Source organism: Anopheles gambiae, chromosome 2, assembly GCF_943734735.2.
Source record: "Anopheles gambiae chromosome 2, idAnoGambNW_F1_1, whole genome shotgun sequence".
NCBI classification, from domain to species: Eukaryota; Metazoa; Arthropoda; class Insecta; order Diptera; family Culicidae; genus Anopheles; species Anopheles gambiae.
In genome coordinates this window covers 115,270,114-115,284,177 of record NC_064601.1, presented here as the reverse complement: position 1 = coordinate 115,284,177, position 14,064 = coordinate 115,270,114, and the positions used below count along the sequence as shown (strand labels likewise).

Genomic DNA, 14,064 nt, shown 5'->3' with positions numbered 1-14,064 from the left:
GTCTGGCCAACATCTCGCAAAATGATCGACGGAGGGAAAACGATGTCAGGGTTTTAAATATTAAGGCAAGTGATTCTATAATCTTATGCGCAAAATATTGTTTAATTTTTTTAAAGCATGAATTAATTATTGGTTAATTTTCATCAACAGATTTCAACACCGCTCTTTCGTAGCGCAGCGCTAAACATGCGCAGCAACAGCCCGTGACGTCATTTCCAGACGCAATGCATTTGAATGTGTGAGGGAAGGTCAGATTGTGCCGTGCTGAAAGTGTGTACTTTAGCTGCTGCTAGTGTAACAATTAAAGCAAATCTTTCAGGAAATGTTTTTCACACGGGGCGCCTTTCGGCAATTGTTGGTTGGGTTGTTCCCACGCAGCGGCTGCGAAGCGGTTAGCGATTTGCGCGAGAAGGAAAAAGCTCGGTTGAAGCTTTTTCAGGTGTGCGGCGAAAATGGTAACAGGTAAAAGTAAAAGCGACGGAGAATGTTTGTTCAAGTGGAAAAAATGAGGTAAATTTAATCTTACTGTTTTTTTTTTTTCGGGCCAAGGTGTTTCTGTATCGGTTAGTAAAATAAATTCATTACTAAATCGCAATTTTCTCCCAGGCGAGAACTCATCACACAAAGGACGATGGAAAGAGCTTTTCCTTTCCAACACTGATGTTGAAGGCATTTAAATTATTATAATTATCTCTTTGCACGATACGTAGCTAATAGACTCATCCAGATTACTCGTATTATGTAGAGCTTTTTTATTCGCATTTTTAAAAACTAGCTTTTCTCCCAAAAAACCCCAATCGTCCCACAAAAAGTCTCCCTCGCCTTTACATAGATGGAAATCTATACGCTTTTTATCACCTAATTTACTTTAAATTCACACACTCTACGTGAAATACACTCGCCCACTGGATAAGAAAGTAAGGAAACTAACACAGATAGGAAACAAGACGGCCCCCGAACGCCACGTGCCATCGAACACGCCACGCCACAGCACACAATATTACCCATTTTTGGCGGTGGTCGTTGGCGGTGGCAGCACATTTGCAGGGCACTTCTTGTAGAAAGGCAACACACACACACACTGGCTGGGTTTAGTGCACACGCTGTTGTACTAGTCCTTCCCGCGATACCCAAGCACCGCATTGTAGACATGGTTGAGCTTCTGCAGGAGCATCTCCTTCACGAAGTGCGCATTGCGGCTGTTGATGAAGCCAACGATCAGGAGCAGCCCCACGTACCCGCCGATCAGCACGAACCCCTTATTGTTGGCAATCCACTGGATGAAGCGGCTCGGTGGGTGACGCATCTGGTACGACGGTGGTCTGACCGGCAGGGCGTACAGTGGATCGACGGTCGATCCGTGCGGTCCGGCGGATGTGGCAGTGTTGTTGTTATTGTTGTTGGTTTCTTTGGTGGTTCCGTACAGAAGCAGATAGCGCACCTGCACCAGTTCGTTGTTTTTCACTAAAATGTAACGCTCTGGGAAGCTTCCATTGCCGGTGAACGATGTGCTCATGATTGCGGATGGTCCATCGGAGGAGGGCGTGGCGTGCGGTGTCGTTCCTTCACCCGTTCCCGGCAACTGTTGTGTTTCTTCTAAAAGAGGCAATACACGTTAATAATGTCATGAAAAACCTCTTCAACTCAAACCATACCTTGACTCTTCACGTAATTTGGATTGTCCACGTACTCGCACAGCGCAATGCAGGCCAGATGTGTGCCGAGCGTCGACCTCGACCAGCCCGACCCGTTCGGCGAGAACATCTGGCTCACCTGCAGTTCCGCCGACAGATAGATGCCCTCCCCGAACAACGACACCTTGTTCAGGTGCTGCTGCAGCCCGTAGTGCAGGATGGAGTGGAAGTTAAACAGCCGACTGCCGTGAAATGCGTGTCGTGTGCGGAACTCGGTCGCATGGTCCTGGAACGCCCGTTCGCTCGAGTTGGTTTCACGGTACACCACCTCGAAGATGTGGCTCGGTTGAGCGTATTTGGCGTAGCACGGACATTTGGCGAGCACCTCATCGTGCTGGGCTTTCGGGACGGTTCGCAGCGCCGGACGGGCCTGTCGACAGAGGATCCAGTGCAACAGTCCCACCGTCTGCTCGTCGAGCGCGGCAAGCCCTGCCGGAAGATCGGCAACCGGTGGAATCGTCTCCAGTACCCGACACTGACGTGGTGGTTGCGGAGTGGTGAAAGGGAAAGAGTTTGGTATAAGATAACGTTGCTGGGATTACGTGTAGTGTACTGTGGATAGGTCGTGAATACGCACACAAACACACACACACATACACAGCTACACATTGAGCGCCGCCAACTGTGATGATTTTTTTGGCCGAGACTTACCAACTGGTCGATGCTTTTCTCATTGTTTGTGATGAAATCCGGCGGAAAGGGCTGTAGGCAGGAATCGTACCGGAACGATTTGGCCGCGGAAATGAACAGCGACAGCCGCAGATCGGTCGCTGCCGGGTCGTGGATGATCGTTTTCCTCACCAGCAACCGTTTGGCTTCGAGGGACAATGGAGCCGGTTCCATCTCGATGCGGGGTATGGTGTTTTGTGTATTTCACCACACCAAAACGGGCAGACTAAATGCGGACGGAGCGGAAAATGCACTGATTCGTTCGTTCAGCAAACATAGAACACGTACGGGCAATCTAAACAACCACGAAATGCTACGAGGCGCATCAGGAGGGCGAAGGTACGGCGTATTCGATATTTGATAACAGTTGTGTGAAATATAAACAGCCAGGCAGGCAGAGTGACCAGAATTACCGATTTATCTGTATTCCTACCTGTATTTTCAGAACGACACTTCAGAAAGGCCTCATTCGTGTGACCGCTATGGATCCAATCTGATGCATCTTGTTTGAATAAAAAAGGATGTATTTTCTCGTGCAGATTAGCACTCCCTTCTCCCCTCCGCATAACACTTCAAATGTACCGTAACCTACCGATACAAAATGAAACTCCTACCGAATACTACCGATAAAATATTGACGTTCCTACCGAAAACCGCCTAGAAAAGCTGGCCACACTGTTTTTGACGTTCGAATATTCCCAATTAACATTTTCGAGCACGAATAATCGGGAATTCGAGCAAATTCCATTAAACTGGAGCCTTAAACTTCCCTTAAACTGCACCAGTTTAAGGGAATTTAGAAAAAGGCCTTTTAAAATCAACTGTGATGCGGCTTTTTCGTTGTTTTCTTTTAGATTCGCTCGGAAATGATGTTTCCTATCGTTATAGTTGATCATGTAGCCATTTTATACATAAATAATATCAATTTTTTGTAAAATAACGTCACACAAAATTAGCTTTTGTTTTTCATCAAAAAACCATAGCTATGAATGAAAAATGAGCTCGACGGCATGGTCCATCGATAGAGGAACGTCTAATTTACGAACACACAAAATCTTGGCGCTTTCAACACACTTGATCACACACAAATCTACAATTTCAAGCGTATCGAGTACTAATCGAGCAGATATGGGAAAACAATTTCGAGCAAATGTCACTTGGGTTGCTGCATCTCGCTCAATTTTCTCTACCCGTCCTTTACTCGCCTACAGTGCTCGCATCGAAGTCAGCCCCCCTTCCTGGCTTCCTCCCAATTGACATTTTCGAGCACGAATAATCGGAAATTCGAGCAATTTCCCTTAAACTGGAGCCTTAAACTTCCCTTAAACTGCACCAGTTTAAGGGAATTTAGAAAAAGTCCTTTAAAATCAACTGTGATGCTGCTTTTTCGTTACTTTATCCTAGATTCGCTCGGAAATGATGTTTCCTATCGTTATAGTTGGTCATATACCCAGTTTATTCTTAAATAATACCCATTTTTCATAGAATAACGTCATAAAAATAGCTTTTATTTTTTATTTAAAAAAAAACATAGCTATGAATAAAAAACGAGCTCGACGGCATCGTCCATCGATAGAGGAACGTCTAATTTACGAACACACCAAATCTTGACGTTTTTAACACACTTGATCACACACAAATACACAATTTCAGGAGCATCGAGTAGTAATCGAGCAGACTTGGGAAAACAATTTCGAGCAAATGTCACTTGGGCTCTTATCAAACAACTAGTGGTGGGAGCTCGGAATCGGACCTACCCGATTCCGATTCGATGTTAGGAATCAATTCTGGAACCAATTCCGGAATCAATTTCGATTCCGGACCTACTATCTGGAATCAATTCTGGAAAATGCGGAGCTAGCCGGAATCGTTTCCCACAAAAACTTGCTTGTGTGAGATTGTGTGTGTGTCAGTGTGAGTTATATTTTGCCATGCGTGTATGCGTGTATGCGTGAAAACGCTGTGCTTTAAATTTTGCTCACAGTCCAAACGCACTCCGATAACGCCAGTAGAAATTTAAAAGCAGTGATAATAATAAATTCCGTGCAAAAACGATAGCTTTAAGTTGCGACAGAAAGTCCGCAAAGGTGTTCAGCGCAAGCAAACGCCTTTTGTTGAAATACTGCGAGGAGTTGGAGGAAGAACGCGCCGCTCAAATGGTAGCACTTTGTCAGGAAGGACAACGGAATGCTGCCAAAACGAAACACTCTAGCATAGCCCTCGATGATGACGCAACTTCTACACGTTCACCATCATACTCTCGTTCCAACTGGAGGCATGTTTGTCTAGACGCCAACAACATGTTGTTTGAAAATGTTGAATCAAACAAACGGTAATGTGAATGCAATCTCAACGCTTAATTTATATGAAACGCAAATCACTTTCTTTACTTATTTTATATTTGTTTTGTCTTTATTTAATTACAGGTAAATGCTGCAAATCTCCGTGATAACCGTTTTCGTGCGCTGAATTTGGTTTGTATGAAAAATAGTGTATTTTTAGAATATTAAATTTGGCAATAAAGTTAAGAACGGGAGGTTCGGTTCAACCGAACCCCCACCCCCCCTCCCACCCCATCCAATCATGTCTTCTATTGGGCGCCCACCAATTGACATTTTCGATCACGAATAATCGGGAATTCGAGCAAATTCCCTTAAACTGGAGCCTTAAACCACCGACAAACCGACGTGACACTGGCGTTACAAAAGTGTCCCACACGAAAGTACTGTCATTTACCAGTGAGGCGATCACTTCTGTCAAAGTAAGCTCTGTTCACTGCTGCTTCGATGTTAACAACTTTTCTAAATACAAATTGCGAAGGAAGTGTGAGGCACGATTTTGTGAAAATTATTGGACAAAACACCCAGGAAAATCATTTTATAAGTTTCCAAATCAATGCAAAAGATTTGAGAAGTACATAAAACAATACGCATTGGAATTTGCGAAGAAAAACAAAAAGGAGATTTAGCAGTTTCTTCTCTGTGTCAGTGTAGTAAGCGAATCATTATAGAGATGGCGCTAGTGTTTAACGTATTTTCATTTGAAATAAGGAAACAACTTTTGAAGCACTTTTTGTGCGAAGCGTCACGTCGGTTTGTCGGTGCTTAAAATTCCCTTAAACTGTACCTTAAACTGTAAGGGAATGCAGAAAAAGTCCTTTAAAATAAACTGTGATGCAGCTTTTTCGTTACTTTCTTCTAGATTCGCTCGGAAATGATGTTTAATATCGTTATTGTTGGCCATGTTCCCATTTTATACTTAAATAATGTCAATTTTTTATAAAATAACGTCACACAAAATCAGCTTTTGTTTTTCATCAAAAAACCATAGCTATGAATCAAAACTGACCTCGACGGCATCGTCCATCGATAGAAGAACGTCTAATTTACGAACACACAAAATCTTGACGCTTTCAACACATTTCATCACACACAAATCCACAATTTCAAGCGTGTCGAGTACTAATCGAGCAGATATGAAAAATAATTTCGAGCAAATGTCACTTGGGCCGTTTCTCCACTCATTGCGCCAACAATTTAGCTATCAATTGCTCACCGGGAATTGCTTACCGGGAACGCCTCGTTTGACAGCTCACCAACGGCATATAAACAAAGCAGCTCTTTCTCTTGTCATTGTACACACAGATTGTTCGGAGAATTCGCACTCCTCACTAGTCGGCTGTTCTGGGACGCGGAAAAGTGGAATTGATTTGAAATTATTGTGAAATTGCACCAAAAACCATCATGCCGCAATCGGATCTGTTCGGGCTGGAGATGCTGTGGAAGCTGGAGAGCGCCAACTTGGCGGATAAGGCCGACGCGATGATGCTGTTTGTGCACTGGTTCCTAGTTCGTAACGGATTCCGTAACGTTGGCGTTGGGGACGATGTGCGTACACTTTCCGTGTAATGGCGGCCGGCGAGATCATTCCAGCGACGTTGTGACGTTTCAATCTCATCCACAGAAAACGCTCAACAACGCCGTCGACCAGAGCGAGTTGCTGCCGGAAGGATGGAACGGTAACAACAAATCGTACGCGCTGCGCTACATCATGAACAACGAGCTGTACATCCTGCATGGAACACTCTCGAACGACACGATGATTGTTAATCTGCTGCAAGCGCAGTCACTGCAGGTGTCGAATGCGGCCTTCAATCTGGACAAAACGATCACCTCGTTTAACGACAGCAACTTGACGAACGTGGTGGTCAGCATCGATGATCAGATCACCCGGCTGCAGACGGAGCTGATTAAACCGCTGTGCGATGGTGGATCGAAAAGCTCCAGCACGCAGACGCTAATTTCTTCGTCGCCTAGTCCTGCCCAAGTAAATGTTGTGCCAGCCGGCGGTCCCAGGCGTATTCAGGTGCTGCGTCCCAGCGGACTGCTGCTGCCATTCGGTGGTGGTGGTGGTGTAGGTCGGGGCGATCTCAACCCGCTGGGAGGTGTTGTTGGCGGCGGTGGCGGCGGCGGTATGCTAATGGACCCAATGAACATGGGGTAAGTGCGGGAAAAGGGAGTTTCAAAGAACCGACCAAATACCGACGAGTTATTGCTATTTCGCAGGCCCGGCAGAGTGGATCCATTTCTGCCTGGAGCGCGCATCGATCCGATGGGCCCGTTTCCTCCCCGCGTGCAACGCCCCAACCCGAATCCGGACCATCTTCCCCCACCCGGGTACGACGATATGTTTATGTAAGGGGACGAAGCGTTTGGCTATATTTCGTTTCCATTATTCCTTTTAAGTTTCGGTTACACACACACTGTGTGGAGTTTGTTATTCCTTAATTCGAATATAAAATAAAAATACGTTTCAACGTACCTAAATTGTATGTTTTTTGTTCATTTTGTGTGTCACAATACGAGCCTATCGTACGTTAGAGTGCTGGCAGCTCACTGCCGTCGTCTTGGTCCAGCCGAAATAGCTGCGCCAGCTGCTCTACGGTAACATCCTTCGACCACCACCGTCCGCTCCGATCGCCCTGAATCGTCTCGTGGATCGTCGTCTCGATCGTGTTCAGCATAATGAACCGATGCACGAACGTGGGCCGCGTCTGGCCGATACGATGCACGCGCCCTATTGCTTGCATCTCCTCCCCGGGGTTCAGTATCGGCTCGACCAGAAACACGTGCGTCGCCTCGGTTAGATTCAATCCCTTCGAACCAAAGCGCAGCGGCAGCAGCAGGCAGGTAATTCCCTTCACCGGATCCTTAAAATCTGCCACACACTGATAGAATTTGGCCGACTTTTCGCGCAACGTGATATCGTTCGCGGCGAGCGCCACACCCACCTCGGTCAGTATCGGTTCCCAGTGGGAGAAGATGACGATCTTAACGGACGGATCCTCCGCTACCAGTTCCAGCGCCGTTTGCACGATTTTCGATACTTTGTTGGAAAAGTTGCCCCTGATCTTGTGCATTGGATCGATTGGCTGCACGTACTGGATGCTGTTTGGGTGAAAAGGAGGGAATTTTAGACCAACAATCGAACTCGGACATGGTTCGAAATTGCCTTACTCTTTTACGTGTTGCTCATGCCGGCAGATACCACACGTGGTCATGTTCCCGTGCGCTCGAGCTAGTTGGAAAATGCGCATCAAACAGATGCTACACAGATGATGGCCGCACTGCAGCACGGCATACCGGCCCTCCGGGATGCTGTGACAGATGGGACAAGGTTCGAGCTCCTTCCGCGAGCCAAGATGTTCGAGATACTTGCGCGTACCCTTCAGCCGTACGAAATCACGCTCTGCCTCCGCTTTGGTGAGCTGCAACTCCGCCAGCGTATCGGCCAGTTCGCATTCCAGTACTTGCAATGGGGACGGTTTTTTCTTCTTCTTCTCTATCTCGCGCCGTTCCGCTAGTGTGAGCAGCTGCAGGCGGGACTTGCACATGGTCAGCTCGTCGTACGCAGCGACGGTGTAGTTAATCTCTACCCAATACTGTGAGTACTCCTTAAACTCGACCTTAGCGTGCTCGAGAAACGCAATGAACCGATCACTTTCGACGATCGTGTCTTGCGACACCATCCTGCTCCATACGGTACGGTCCTGTTCCAGTCGCTTTGCATACGCATGTATCACTGCAATGGGAGAATGGTAAAGCAATGTATTTAAAGAGGAAAATAGAAACCATTTCTAACGCACGCACACACACACATCCACTTACGCTTAAGTACTGATTCTTGTCGCGAAACCTGCCACAATCCGCCGGTGGCGACTTGGGTCTTTCGAATCTGGAACAGTGCCGATTCCAGCTCATTCAGCTTGTCCTTTACCTTGCACAGTAAGCAAACGGGTGGACCCGGTAAGCCCTTCGCTTCTTGGCGCTCCTTCTTGCGTACTCCGAACTCATCCTCCTCGAACAGAGCCGGATCGAGATGGCACGCGAACGCCGTCCGTACCAGCTCATCGATTCGAGCACGTGCCTCCTGCGACCAGTCCGTCCTGTCCGGTTGCAAATACTCCACAAAGAAGCCCAACGATTGGAAGCCCTTCACAAGGGAACTGCGCCGTTCGAGCAGCCCATCCAACCAGTTCACGAGCCACAGGTCAAGCGTTCGCCACGAATTGACGCCCGTGTTGCCGATCAAGCTTTGGTCGAGCAGTACGCGCGATTGGATGGCCGAGTGGCGCTGGGGACTTTCCTCGAACAGGGCGAACAGATCGCGCCACCATTCTCCCACGAGCTGTAACCGCTGGGAGCTATCATTGCCGTTGATCAATTCGTCCACCTTTTCCGTCGCCGGACGGAGTGTAGCCTCGATCGAACGCACCTTGTTGGCGTACTGCTCAATGTAGCGTCCTTCCAGCTTGGAGCGTCGCTCTTCGTACGCAGCGATCTGTTCCGCCGTAAGCTTCGAGCTGGGACTTAGTTTCTCCTCAAACCTACGCACCAGATCGAGCAGATTGTGCAGCGCATGGATCTGGAGCAGCGAGTCCACACTGATCGCACCCTGATAGTCGTCGGCGCACCGCAGACTCGCCTGGTACAGCCGGAATGCTTGATCGTAATGCTCCTGCAGGATCTCGACCGCCGCCATACCGTTCAGCGACGACACGACCGATCGCAGCTTGCCCTTGCACTCGTTAACGTTGGAGGCGATTAGATGCTCGTGCAGTTCGGCCGGCGTCAGCAGCTTCTTCCCTTGTAGTGCCGACTGACCCACGCCCAATACGGACGGGATGGTGCAATCCTGCCGCAGCTTGCGCAGCGGTTCCAGCAGCTGATTCAGCGTGGCGATGTTCATCTGTGCCATCCGCTCGTTGGCTCCGATACGGCGCGCCTTCTCGTTGAATGCCTGCGCACAGGCGAGATGCTCGCAACGGTAGAAGTAGTTCTGCAGGTCCGACATCTGGATGTGGTGGATGCGCTCGGTTTGCGGCGGAATGTCCAGCTGATCGAAGACGGAATGCTTGCACGTTCGCCACATGACGCGCGCCATCATCGTGAGCAGCGGTTCGGCATTGCCCTGCTGGAAGCGTTCCGCGTACGCTTTCCACGTGCGCCAGTAAGAGTACGGCTCGTAGTCCAGGAAGCTGACCAGTCCGTGCAGATTGTTGATCGTCTTTTCGATCGGCGTACCGGTCACGGCCCAGCGGTGCTTGGTCGGCAGTGCTTTGACCATCTTGGCCGCGTTATTGTTCACCGACTCGACCATTTGCGCTTCGTCCAGGACGACGCGCCACCAGTGGATCATCGTGAGCGGGGTGGACGGTTTGAGGAAGCGTTGCTCGTGCCGGGAGCTTCGAGCGTACTCCGGTACGCGATAGATTTCCGGACTGAGCACGGTGTAGTCTGTCAGCACGACGTCGTACGCAGCGAGATCCTGCGGGCTGATCCATTTGTCCGCGATGCCGTTGTAGATGAACACGCGAAAGTTCGGATCGGTCACGTGCTTGCGGATTTCGCTTTCCCACTGGTGCTTGATCGAGGCGGGCGATACGATGATGGTAGCACCGGATTTGACCATCGGTTGCGTACGCCAACACTCGGGACAGATGTACTGCTCGTTTGGCTGGGTAAAATGGTTCAAAACACACTTGCGATGCTGCAGCCGGCCGCACTTGCGGCAGGCGATTGTCTTCTTGGTCAGTGTGCTAGCACACAAGCACCTTAGTTCACCTTCATTTTTCGTCGCCTTAAGTTTAACTTCGTTGGGATCTTGGGGCTCCTGGGGCTCCGAGGGCTCGTTGGGCGAGTCTTGTTTCTTCGGGTTCAGCAGCATTAGGCCCAGGATTTCGACCGTTTTGCCCATACCCATCTCATCGGCCAGTATACCACCGGCGGGTATTTTTGGGTTCGGTTTCTTATCGCTTATCGTACAGTCGTACAGATCCATGTAAAAACTCACCTCTGGCTGGGCACGGCAACGAAGCAGAACGTACTGGCCGGGCAATCGATCTACGACGGTTTCCCGCTTTAGCAACCAACGGATCGCTTGCTCTTGGTACAATCGCAGTTCAGGGCGCAACAGTGGAATTACCAATTCCTTCGAGCTTTTATCACCCGCTTGCGTTCGATGGCGCAATCGTAATTGATTGTAAAACTCTTGTATGGAGAGCGGTTCGTTGCTGTCTTCCTCCGGTGAGGTTGGTAGTTTCTGCGCCAGCTCCTCCTCGATGAACGAGTGCCGGTCGATTTCTTCGAACAAAAGCTCAACCATGCGCTGCCTGTGCCGGATGCAGCCATCGTCGGTGGGCTCATCCCGCCCTCGCAATCGCAGGGTAATGGAGAGAGTCCAACCGTCTGGCTCGTTTCTCTCTATCAGCTGGTACTCCGGAATGCGTTCGACATCGCGTAGGATTGGTTTCACTTTCAATTGCGGGTCTAGCTGTGTGTACTTCTTGCCCTTGTACGTAAATGTTGGTGCCGCCGGTGGGATGCTGGATGTTGATGGTTCATCACTATCGTCGGTGTTGCAGCTATCGGAGATTACACGATTGTTTCCCGACTTCTTCTTTGAAACAGCAATGTCCAACAAGCTGTAGCTCATTTTGTTCGGTTCTTGTGTGAATTTCACACCAAAATGCTGCCTTAGATTTTTTCCGTATACATTTCCAACCGCGGGAAGCCGACAACAGTTTTGTTTACTGACAAGCCCGTTGTAATCGTCACATTTCCAGGTACGGCAATGGGCGGCAGAGTGTAAACGCCATGTTGGATTCGGTTCGAGCAGTGGCTGCTCGAAAATTCAAATTTCAGTTAGTTTATGGAACGTTGGGATATTCGATCGTTATCTTAGGCCGCGGGGCCATGGGGATTCTCAGCGCTCATTTTCTCAAGCACTCATGAGTGCTTTTGAGAAAACCTCGTTCTCAGCGTTTGTCGAATCGGAACAAAATCGGTTTTGAGAATCTTTGAGAATCTTTGAGAAAGTTGACGATGCAGCGATCGGCTAACTGAAATATGAGCAAATGTGCTATTTGTTTTTCGGTAATCACTTTGGAAAATGTATTCAATGTTTATAATTGAAAAAAAAAATAAAAAAATGCGATCAAAAATATATTTTCTATTTAAAGCTCCAAATAAAGCATGAGTGACTTTATCAGTTTCTCAAAGTGAGAAAAATTGACGACGGCCACGGGCTCGCGTCTGAGAACAAGATTTGAGTGCTTGAGAAACTTAAATGAGTGCTTGAGAATGTTTTCTCAGCTTGAGAAAGCCCCGTGGCCCCGCGGCCTTACAACAAATAATTAAAAAGGAATCAGAGCCATTTTTTGTTGAAATTGCAATACGTTTACCCGTTGATACATCTGATCTTTTTAAATAGAAATATAGCCGACTGCTAAAACAGATTCATTCCTGTTAAAATGACATGTTGTGGCATCAAGGATGGAAAACAGTAAGGAGTTCTCTCTCTTGTGAGGTTTAGTATTCCGATAGGCTCTATGTCGCATAGTTAAACAGGAGAAGAACAGATTGATCATACTGTAGAACCCCTCCAATTCACTGATAGAACGTAAGTGGGTAAATAAACGGTGATATAGCTCACTTTTGGTTACATACACAACAGAAACACAACACAAACTCTATCGATTATAAGAATAGTATTTTATTTCAAAAATCCAGAATATTTAGACAGGACAAGAGAAGGAGCAAAAGATGGAATAGGAAAAATAACTAATATTTGCTTAGCTCATGCTTATGGACCTCCTTTCCAAAACGGCTTTCCTTTCGCGTGCTCGTATAGCTCGATCAAACCCCTCGGATGCTGCCCTAAAGATTACTACACGTAGCGTGCTAATAAGCAGTGAGCTGTCTAAGCATCGGAGTCGCGGCTTCCGGTCCACTATTTCGCTTGTCCCATGATGACAATTATGGGGTTTGGGTTTTTAAAATATCTTCGAATACAATCATCGTTGTTACATCTACTGCTGCTGCTACTACTACTAGCAACGCGCGTTCCCCATAAGTAGTCCTCTTAGTGGGCCCCGATTGCCTTCGAGAGTGTGCTGGGGAATGGCGCTACCTTCCTTTGCTGTCGCTTCTATCGAACGTGTTTTTTTTGCTTAACCGAGCCCTTTCACCAGGTGTATTTTTTGCGTGTATGTGTTCATTTCTAACGTGTGTTCGCTTATCGGATTAAAAAAAGGGATTAGACTTCTCTTCCAGTTCCAGTACGAGAGCGGTAAAGATATGCGCGTATGAATACACCTTGCTACGTTCTATATTAGGTTCCTCTTAGCCCAACGGGGACGGGGATCAAGCCCTTTCAATTCCACACATCATGCACTTCGGTGATGTGTGATCGTGTTTAATGTTTTGCTTCAAAGTGCACGAGGACGATCATTCCCTCATTCGCTTCGCTCTCGTGGGTCACCACTTTACTGCTGCATATAGTATCAATCTATCAATATTACGCTAATCACTTCCTACAAGTAAAGGTTAGGTTGTCGAGCGGAAGGTGACAACCGTACCGCCCATCGGACGCGTGCTGCGGTGTCTCCTTCCACTCCGGTTTAAGGATTCATCTCTAAGTTTATCGCTCGCCCGTGTACGTTTCCACTAGTAGACAATGTACAATAAGTGCTGGATTGCCGTTGTTTATAGCCATTGCAGTGGTGCTTCCTATATGATGCTCTCTAGGCTCACTAGCTTGCAATTAGCTGCCCGTTGATAAAGACGAGCTGCCGTCGGGCACGTCGTCACGACGTGGAAACATTTTAAACAACTTCCTCCTACTACTTTCCCGTTTCTCACCGCCAGGGGGCGGTTTGGGGGCCACTATATGGGTCAGAATCGTACGTAAAAAGAGCGCGGTCGCGTATTTGAGTATTATATCATCATTTGTTGGCGTGCGTGAGTTAGTGTACATCAAATTAAACGAACTTCTCTTACAACCTTGCCGGATCTCCATCCAATGTCGAATGGAGACTTACTTGCCACTTACTTATTTCTATAATTATTGCGCATACGTGTTTGACTTGCGGCGTAGTGGTTTCACTTTCAGCGCGCATTCAGCAGATGATAGCAAAGCGGGAGGGGAGGGGAGGGGAAGAAAGTTTAAAATGAGTGGCCAATCAGTGGCTCAAAGAACCAGCATGCCAGCTTGTGGGACTGTGACAGTGCTGTGGACTGTATCTGTGTTTGGAAACGTTAAAACTTATACACCGAAAGTAGCTTGAATTACACACTAGCGCTTGTGGGAGCGAAAATACCTAAAGAGGGGGCCTAAATGTTTTACCTCCGTACGAATAGAT

At 47.8% G+C, this 14,064-nt stretch overlaps 3 protein-coding genes across 3 annotated transcripts; 1 reads left to right on the top strand and 2 right to left on the bottom strand.

Moving 5' to 3' along the window:
• Positions 1-728: 728 nt before the first annotated feature.
• On the bottom strand, positions 729-2,786 carry LOC1269769 (protein mono-ADP-ribosyltransferase PARP16). The gene is made up of 4 exons (XM_061651575.1): positions 2,652-2,786; positions 2,346-2,589; positions 1,656-2,169; positions 729-1,596 (listed from the first exon to the last, which is right to left on the bottom strand). Exons 2-4 carry the CDS (start codon positions 2,535-2,537, stop codon positions 1,112-1,114), a joined length of 1,191 nt encoding a protein of 396 aa, XP_061507559.1. The 5' UTR covers positions 2,538-2,589; positions 2,652-2,786; the 3' UTR covers positions 729-1,111.
• Positions 2,787-5,949: 3,163 nt separating this feature from the next.
• On the top strand, positions 5,950-7,189 carry LOC1269770 (proteasome inhibitor PI31 subunit). The gene is made up of 3 exons (XM_308420.4): positions 5,950-6,250; positions 6,327-6,862; positions 6,929-7,189. Exons 1-3 carry the CDS (start codon positions 6,107-6,109, stop codon positions 7,059-7,061), a joined length of 813 nt encoding a protein of 270 aa, XP_308420.4. The 5' UTR covers positions 5,950-6,106; the 3' UTR covers positions 7,062-7,189.
• On the bottom strand, positions 7,053-11,469 carry LOC1269771 (E3 ubiquitin-protein ligase SHPRH). The gene is made up of 3 exons (XM_308421.5): positions 8,531-11,469; positions 7,880-8,444; positions 7,053-7,810 (listed from the first exon to the last, which is right to left on the bottom strand). Exons 1-3 carry the CDS (start codon positions 11,355-11,357, stop codon positions 7,240-7,242), a joined length of 3,963 nt encoding a protein of 1,320 aa, XP_308421.5. The 5' UTR covers positions 11,358-11,469; the 3' UTR covers positions 7,053-7,239.
• Positions 11,470-14,064: the final 2,595 nt, after the last annotated feature.